Source organism: Fulmarus glacialis, unplaced genomic scaffold (genome assembly GCF_000690835.1).
Source record: "Fulmarus glacialis isolate BGI_N327 unplaced genomic scaffold, ASM69083v1 scaffold12684, whole genome shotgun sequence".
Lineage (NCBI taxonomy): Eukaryota > Metazoa > Chordata > Aves > Procellariiformes > Procellariidae > Fulmarus > Fulmarus glacialis.
In genome coordinates, this window is record NW_009209977.1 from 1 (window position 1) to 9,293 (window position 9,293).

Genomic DNA, 9,293 nt, shown 5'->3' on the forward strand with positions numbered 1-9,293 from the left:
TCGCCGGCCGCTGCAGCAGTACCGCCCACCCCTGCACTGCGAGGATCCGGGTTGCTGCGGCAAGCCCCGGAGGCGAGTGGAGCAGTGCCCCGTGGAGGATGCCTGTCCCCCCGTGATACTGCGTCCCCAGCCGCTGCAGCATCGCTGCCCCTGCATCCCGTGCTGCCGCCCACCCGTCCAGCACTACTGCCCGGCCCCTCTGCCCCTGCCGCTGCATCCCGGCCAGCACCAGCAAAAGCAGGTCCCTCTCTTGCCACCCTGCCTGCAGAAGAAATGAGCACGGGGCCAGCGAGGCGCGGAGACCCCTCCCCGGCATGTGCCCGCACGCCGCTCGGCGTGGGGGATGCTTCGCTCCTCGCCCAAACCGCTGATGCTCCCACCTCCGCTTTCGGCACGATGCAATGCCACCGTGGCTGACGGCTCGCTGCTGCTCTTTGCACATTGGATCCAGGGTCCGCAGTCCCCTGCGTGACCCCAGCACCGACACTTTAAATTCTCATGGTCCTCCCCTGCCAGGGAATAGGCTTTAATCATCCAAACCCCACTTTGCTCTTCCTCAGGGTAGAGCAGCCGTTTCTTCCCTCTTCTGAGAAGGTGAGAAGCCTGGGGGATGGAGAAACCAAACGGAGAGAGCCTGAATAAGGACGGGGAAACAGCCTGCCATGGATTCACCTTCTCCCATGGTTTCAGTGGACTGTGATTTCAAGGTTGTTCGAAAATAGAGAGAGGACTGTACTGGGAAAAAAGTACACGCTGTGACTGCAGGAACATCAAGAACTCCTGCAATTTTATTTTCTCCCTGTGTATTCAAGAATAAAGTTGAAAAAATTTAGTTGACACTTGGTTCCTTTTTTTTTTACCCCCAAAAATATCACCGACATCACAATGAGAAGACGTTAAAAGACATCAAAATTCTCACAAGGAAACTTGTAAATTTAAAATCAAAATTAGAGTTCACACATGAGAATTTCAGCTCTGGCTGTAGCGGTTTCACCAGGCTGAACTCCATCTGCCTGCTGTAAAACCCTCTCCACTGTGGTTACCCACCGCAGGACCATCGGACAGACTTCACTGTGGTCCATCGGCAAGTGATCTAGGTACAAATAGTTTGCTCTATAATGTGTGCCATCATCTTCATTAGCTAGATAGTAACACTGCACCGGGAGGCCATCCATCACATAAATGTTAATCACGATAATAAGCGCATGCCCCAGCACGTGAGGTGTGTCTGTGCATACCACGAACGGCTTTCACGCGCTCCAGGAGGATACAGGCCAGGCTCTTCTCCTGCAGCTCCCCACTGCCCGGCTCCTGCAGGCACGCTGGTAACATGCTCTTTCTCTCTCACTTTGCCAGAAAAGCCTTCCTGTAGGTGCATTAAAATATATATTGTTGTTTCTTTGTATTGCCTAAGCATAGCCCCAGTGTGTCCTCACAGCCGCTAGCAACCACCAAGGAAAACCAGAAAGAAAAAAAGAAATTCATTCTTGTTTTCTTAACGCAGAAAACCACAGCAATTTCTTTTTCTCATGTCTAATTTTAACCAAACGAAAAACCACTTACATGTGAACTTTAACTTCAGAGATCCCTTAATTTATTAGCTATTTTCTTCCCAGCATCTTCTCACTGAAGCCAGTTCCCAGGCACCGTCCCGGCGCGGTGCCCGAAGGGCTGACTCAGAGCCCACAGACCAAGGGCCAGCTTAGCCCTCACGCCGGCGCTTCCAGGTCAGCTTTGGTCCATCTTTCCTTCCGAGCTGCTTTTCGCCAGCCGCCCCAGCCCTGCCATCCCCGTTAGTGCAGCCCAGCCACAGCACCATTTCTGCAGCCTGCCCAGGTCCCATCCTCCAGCAGTTTCAGCCGCTCACCCCAACTCGGTGCCACCTGTACATTTGCCAAGTCCACCCCGTTATCCAGGGCATTAATGAAGATGTTAAACAGCACCAGCACCACTATCAGCCAGTTTTTCGCCCACCGTGTAGTTTGCCCATCCAGTCCATACCACTACCAGTTTAACTACAAGGCTGCCGTGGGAGACTGTGCCAAAAGCCTTGCAAAAGTTGAGGTAGCACCATCCATTGTGCTCCACCATCCACAGAGCCAGCCTCTTCATCACCGAAACCCATCAGCACGATTTGCTTTTGGTGACTCTGAGCTGGCTCTTCCCAATCACCTGTTTGTGCTTCAGGCACCTGGAAATGCTCCTCATGGGTAGCAGAAGGGGAAGACCGGGACGTTAGCACTGTGCACATCACGGCTCCTGACTCATAGGTCACCGGTCAGCCTCCACTCAGTGTCTCGGTCCTCTGAAGATGGTGAATAAGTACATTATTACCTGCCTCACATAACCGATGTGTGGCTTAAACGATGTGAGTCCTTTATGTGCACCACTTGGTAACTACATTATAATTAAGAGATACTTATCGGGAATCATGAGTCAAGCAGAACATGCCAAGCGCTGGGAACACCATCCAAATGGAGGAGATGTTTTGCTAATAAATAATTTAGTCCTCGTTCCTGCAGCGTGTTTCATTTATAAGGGGAAGACTTGGAACCATATAAAAGGCCTCCGTCCCTTTGCCTCTCACAATCTGCTCTCCTGGTCAGCGTCTGTCTTCCCTCGTGAATTGGGTAAGACATATCCTGGAGCAGCCAGGTTCATTTTTGGGTGGGTGTCTGGATTCAGGAGGTCATGGACCTGGCACGCTTGCACTGTCCTTCAGACCATGCTCTACACACAAGGGCTGGAGGATGGTGGGCTAAGCCAAGAAAGAAGCTATTGGGGGACTTGGGTATGGGATCTACAGCAATGCCACTATGTGCTGCAATGCCTTATGGTTGTTTCTGTTCTTGGAGGGGAAAAAAATCAAGGGTTTGGACATAATATGACCAGTAAGAATTTCCTTTAGATCCAGGCTTTCAGGACAAGCAAGGTTGACCTATGAATGGCTCACTAAAGCAGCTCTATGGGAAATTAAATGAAAACAGAGGAAATGGCAATGCAAGCCTATCTGGCCGTGTGTTTTTCAGGTTTTTCCCTGCAATTCAAACATGATATACTCTTCTGGAAGAGAATCGTACTTCAACTTGAACTCAACCTGGTATGATCCCTCGGGGTCCTGGCTGGACACCCGGCGCACACCCTTCCGCTACGGCTACAACACCTGCTCCTCAGGGTGCGACGGCGAAGGCGTTGAAGGCATGAGAGGGCATAACTACCGGCATTACGGCTATCGGCAGCCAGTCTGCTCCGAGAGATACCACGGCTATGCCGCGGCTGATTCGTGCCACGGAGGCGGGGGCTCAAGCTGTGTCAGGAGGCCCACGTACAGCTATGGGTCATCGGGGGGATGCCACAGCTACGGGAGGTCGGTCTGCTCCGAGAGATGCCACGGGTCCTCAGGTTCGTGCCACGGAGGTGGTTCGAGCTGTGTCAGGAGGCCCACGTACAGCTATGGGTCATCGGGGGGATGCCACAGCTACGGGAGGTCAGTCTGCTCCGAGAGAGGCCACGGATCAGGGTATCAGGGGGGGAAGCCGTGTTACAGCAAGCCAATTCAGCACGTCCCGCAGTGCTGCCCGGTGCAGACCTGTCCCCCTCCGGTGCAGCAAGGCTGCGTGCCCGTGGCAAAGTGCATCCCAAGCCAGCAGCAAAAGCAGGTCTGCAAAGTGCCAACCCGGAAGATAAAGTAGAGGACGTGAGGAGCGGGGATGAATGAGAGAAACTTCTCACTCTTGCAATGTTACCTCAACGGTCAGCATGTCCCGTGTTGCTCATGGATCTCCACTCTTCCTGTCATTCTGCTTGTAACATGCTTTGAAGGTGTAACCCACTATCTCTGCGAAATATTACGTGCTATTCACCTCCTTATTTCACAGCAGATGTGGAGGCAATAAAAAATTATGTTTCATAAACCCTTTGCATAAGTGTTTTCCACTTCACCCCTTTGAATTGCTTCTGTTCCTTCTTGTGGCCAAAGCCGGTGTTTGCAGCATCCCCGTTCACCCTCACATCGAGGTTCCTGGTTGATCCAACCTGGTGTCTTTTTACTCCTACTCCAGACAACTTCCTCGTTGAGAAGGAACTAACAGTTTTCATCATGGACTCTTTATGCAACCCAGCGATTAAATACTAATATACTAATGTAAAAAAACCCCACACACTTCATCAGAGAGGTGAAAATGAGAGGGTCTGCTTGGGACATCATTTCATTCACTGACGAGGCAATGGGTGCAGTTTGACTTGTATCAGAAGCCTCCAAAATAAGCCCTGGGAAAAAAGTCAGGAAGAGGATTCAGGAATAGGAATGGCACAGCTAGTGCTGAGCAAGAGAGATGCTGAAGCTGATGGAAGAGAAATGCTATGGTCCATGGTCCATTAGACCTTCGGAGATCCCAATCATGAGAGATCTTGTCTCACCCCAAGGGCGGCAGCTCCTGCAGGATCTACGTGTCTTCGGCAGCCGATGCTCAGTGATGCTCGGTGCCGCTCTGACAGCTGAGAGATGTTAGGAAAGGCCAGGGAGGGGTGAGAGCTCTCAGAGCTGAAGACTTTGACCCAGGGAGAAATGGGGATCATCTGGCCAGGAATACATGTCAAATGGAAATTAGAAACGGGTTTGTAGACATCACGGGGGCACTTGGCTGGACCCTCTCTCTCTAATGGAGCAAAAGGTCCCAAGCTCTTTCTAAGACTGAAGGTTAGAAGAGGAATCCTTGTAAGGTTAGAAGAGGAATTACCTGGGAGGATTGTTGCAGCAAAGCAGGGATCTGGAGTCAGTGACTCACAGCATCATGTCCCAGGTGGCTCCTCGCACCTCACCCAGCCCAGGCGAGAGCCTCCATCGTCTCCATCTCCCAGTGTCCTGCCTGCCCCAGCCTGCAGGATGTGACACATTGCAGAATCAGCCGCTTCACAACATTAATGGTGGAGATTTCTCCTGCAGCACAATCTGGATAAGGAAAAGAAGTAAAAACAGGTACGGGGTGCACCTTCCTGGGATGGAGGTTTTGTAGGTGGACACACGGGGGCTGCCGACATGCTCTGCCCTGACGCTGCAGCAAGCCTTCCTTGCCAACCTCTTCCTCACCCCTGTGAAGAGGCCGATGCCAACGTGCATTACAGAGCACACAGTTCCCATCCCAAGCACGGCTCGGTGGGGTGGCCCAGCCCTGGGGCAGCCCAAATGCCCACCCCATGGGCTGTGCGGTGGGCTGCAATGGCTCAGCTACCCCAGAACAGGCAACACTGCTTCTGCAAGCCTCGGGGACCTCTGTGGAAAGAAAGGTGCCAGCAAAACTATCAAAGCAAAGGATGGGCTGTGGCAAAGGCATCCAAATCCCCTTTCAAATCCCCTCTGAAGCTTGCTGGGCTGTGGAAGAGAGGGCTGGAGGAGACCTCAGGAGGGCAGCTCCCGCTTCCCACACCCCAGGGCAGGAGTTGCTCTGCTTAAGCTATTTTGACATAGACTTATCTAACCTCTAATGAGAGGGATTTCACATGAGCAATCCCTGTCTGAAACAAAAGAGAAATCTTCTTTGTGTTTAAATCACTTCTCAGGGATTTGGAGTTTTGAACCTGTACCTGGGGTGTCCCCCAGATCCTTCTAAAATCTTGGGTTTTTTCTGTGCTTCATTTATCTTCTTCATAAATAGAAAACCGATAACTGACATACAGAAGAATCATGACCACGTATAAGCCCCCCAGAAACCATGATCCAAACTGGGGAACAAACCATCTCCTGAGACTTGTATTAGGACAACTGCAAAGGCAATCCCTTCCATAAAACCAACAAATGACCCAAAGAAAAAAACTGCCATCCACTCAGGATAGGATCAAGGGGTGCAGGGAAGTCTTTCCCAAAGACTAGGAGCTTTGCAGGAGATATGTGGGGCTCAGAGACCCGCTATAGGGTCCATACGGTCCTATCTTGTACATGGGTCCAGGTCTCTGACACCCATGAGCATCCTCCCCATTAGGCCATGCTCAGGTGGATGTCTCTATTGCCGAGGGAGATGATAAACATGTTTGTCACCATCCACGTGATCTAAGGTGTAATTAGTGAATCGTGAATAATATTTCACAAGAATTTTCGGTCTTCTGACGTTTGTGAAATATCCCCACACACATTCTGATTTCCTCATGTATCAATTCGTTTAAGTGATTCAGCACCATTGGTTAGCAATGAATCTCCTTGACTCTGTATTTTATTTTAATTCAATCTGTGCTATTATTAATATTACAGTGGCCTCTAGAGTCCTGGATGAGATCAGGCCTGGTGTGCTCTGTAGGCAGAAAGACATTTTTTTCCCCAAAGCAGAGTGTTAAGTCAACAGAGACACGGATCCCAATGTCCACCCCAATGTACTCGTGAGGACGGAGGGACAGAGGGAGGAAAGAGCTCAAGGAGTCACAACACTTCCCTCCCTACTTTTTTCTCCAATCGAAGTGTAATAAAGGTAACAAATAGCAGATATTTGGAACAATTATTGTGGGAATGGGACACTGTTGGAGACCTTTTGTCCTTCCGAGCCTCCTGCCTGCATGCTGTCTGTCTCCTATGAGGTTTTAAATTCCTTCTGTTTGGGTTAAAAGTCTCTCCTTCAGCAGAGAAAGGACTGACTTGAAATATTGCAACACTCCTTTTAGTGCTTCTTTGCTGTTTTACTCAGAAATAGGTTTCTCTTTGATGCTACTCCCTGGCCACGTCCCACCACCTGCGTTTGCCCACTCCCATCGTTCCGACCGGACACGTCCAGCAGGAGTTTGCTTCAAAGTCTCGCACACCTACACCCCAAACCCAAACCCAAACCCCAGTGACAGCTTTAGAGCCCAGAGGCGACTCAGCTCCTTTTGTAACCCCCCAGGGCAGAGCCCCATCTCCCCGGCAGCGGCGGACGGCCAATGCTGGCCCCCGGGACTCGGCAGAGGATGCTCACACTCCTTTTTTCAGGGCATAGACCAGCCCCGGGCTCTGTGATCACCTTCTGCCGCCACATCATGTGCTCATACCTGCATCCTTAATTCCCTTTGTCTCCTTCGCCCACTCACAACCTAGATTTTTTTCCCAAGCTGCCCAAACACACTCATTTTTCGTACACGCCACCATGGCCTTATTTGTTCTCTTTCAAGCCTCTCTTATTTTCTGGATCCCTTTGCAAGTCAGTCAACCAGCCCACCCCGCTATCCCACCTTCCCATCCGCTGACATTTTTGCATTGCCGACTTGGGCTCATGGCATTAGGCACAAGAAGCAGGTAAATGCTTAAGTCAAAGGCAGCAAGACTATCCAGAAATCTCCCCATCCCTGCGTGTGAACCACACCAGGCGTGGTTTGCAATTAACATTTTTATGGAGTAACAAGAGGAATGGCGATCCCAAAGGCAGGATATCAATCTGCTCATAACACCATGAGTCAAAAGAGCAGTGTAAAAACTCTCCAATTAGCAAAGTGTTCGGGGTGGTGAACAATCAAGTCCCTCCAGTGGGACCTCATCTTATTTCTGGATGTCCTATAAAAGACCTCGCACCCCATTTCTCCTCACTGTCTCAGTTTCACGTCTCCTCTCAAAAAAAGGAGTAAGTCCAGCTTGATCAAACTTTTGCACTTTTAATGATCACCAGTTTTGTCCTGATCCTGAGGTCTTGACTACTTGTCTTACACACCTCATCTCTGTGACTGCCTCTGGTCACAGTTGCTCAGTCCTTCTGCCTAGGTTGTCTTCGCCATCCATGTCTATACGTAAATAATAGAAAGCAACTAGGAAAACTTAAAACCTACTGGTTCAGATGGCTGAGGACAGGACTCTTCAGGTCTAGCTCTGGACTCTGTCTGGCCACCACTTCTCACTAATCACTAAGTGCTTTAACTTCTATCTTACATATTTGCTAAACGTAGAAGAGAAAGGAAAGACTTGGTCAAAGGAAGGTAGCACGGAGTCCTCTGTACAGGTCAGGGACCGCTATGGGCAGACGTGCATTACTAATTTTTCTCTCTTCTTTAAGAACCTGGCTTATAATGAGAATTTATTTTTTATACATAATCCCATCTAACTAGACATCTATTACTGCTAGCTGACAGACATCGCAGTGCCTCTTGCCTTTGCACCCATTCAAAGATTATAGTCTTTCCAGCAGGTCTGCAAAGATGTGCTCCCGCCAGGACAGAGACCAGTGCCACCGGCAAGAACGATCCTCATGCCACAGCAGTGGAGGGTGCCACGGGAGCAGCGGTGGATCCGGATGCCACGGGAGCAGTGGGGGATCCTGCCTTAGAAAGCCATAAGATTGCCAGCAGCAAATTTATCAAGTATCCTCAAAGATGAAGTGACCAGGACATTATCTGCGTGTTATACACATGCATGTCCTTGATCTTGTGCTGGGTTCAGATAGCTTTGAATGTGTCCTAGCAATCTTCAAAGAAAATGTCTCCTCTCCCTCCCCTGGCGAGTCCTGTACCTCTGATGAGCTTATCTGTGGGTGCTAAAATAAGCTGTGTACGTTCACCCTGGCGCAGTTTTCTCTGTAGCAGCTTGTGACTATATATGAGCCGTTACAATTCGGAGTTCATGAGAGTTTTGTTTTCATGATTTTTCTCTCACCTGGTATTTCATACCACAATTCAAGACACCTTGTGCTTGTTTAATAGCCCTGAAGTTACCCTGCCAGACACAGGCAATAGGGGTAGGCACTGCCACACTCTTCCCTATGGACTCCAAAGAAAAAGAGAAAGAATAAAGATTTCTAAATGCTGACATTTTAGGAGGCCATCTCAGGCCTATGCAGTGCAGGCAGCTCTCCTCTACGCCACCCTCCCACAGAGCTGGAGACCCAAACCCCCCCACCAAGACCCCACAGGCTGCATTGCACAAGCCCTCGGGGCCGGCTATGGGCACAACCGTGGGGCAGAAAAAGCCCTATAGGCAAAGGCACCCGTGATGGGGCAGAAACCCCTTTTTTTGCCATCTGGCCCCAAGGCGCCATCCTTGGGGCAGGTATCTCCACATGCTTGCGACAAACCCCCCAACAAGCCTTTCTAGAAACCCTCTGCCCGGCACTTCAAGAGCCCTGGGTCGAGCCAGGGGCGTTGCAAGATGCTAGTGTTACACAATGAACTGATAAATTTCTTCTCGGCTTGTAATTAAAATGAATTGTGTAATTTATTGGTCTGGTATTGACATTCATGAAATGGATGTTGCCCTGATAAGATTATTCTCGAGTGTGTCATCTTGATCAGCAATATCTGGCATTGCTGAAAAGGGTGCAGACAGCAGTTAACTCTCTGGACAGGCTGCC

The 9,293-nt window shown here is 50.1% G+C and overlaps 1 protein-coding gene across 1 annotated transcript; it reads left to right on the forward strand.

The window, feature by feature from the left end:
* Positions 1-3,034: 3,034 nt before the first annotated feature.
* On the forward strand, positions 3,035-3,692 carry LOC104076228 (loricrin-like). Its single transcript, XM_009577021.1, has one exon. The coding sequence runs from the start codon at positions 3,051-3,053 to the stop codon at positions 3,690-3,692; it is 642 nt and encodes a 213-aa protein (XP_009575316.1). The 5' UTR covers positions 3,035-3,050.
* The last annotated feature ends 5,601 nt before the right edge of the window (positions 3,693-9,293 follow it).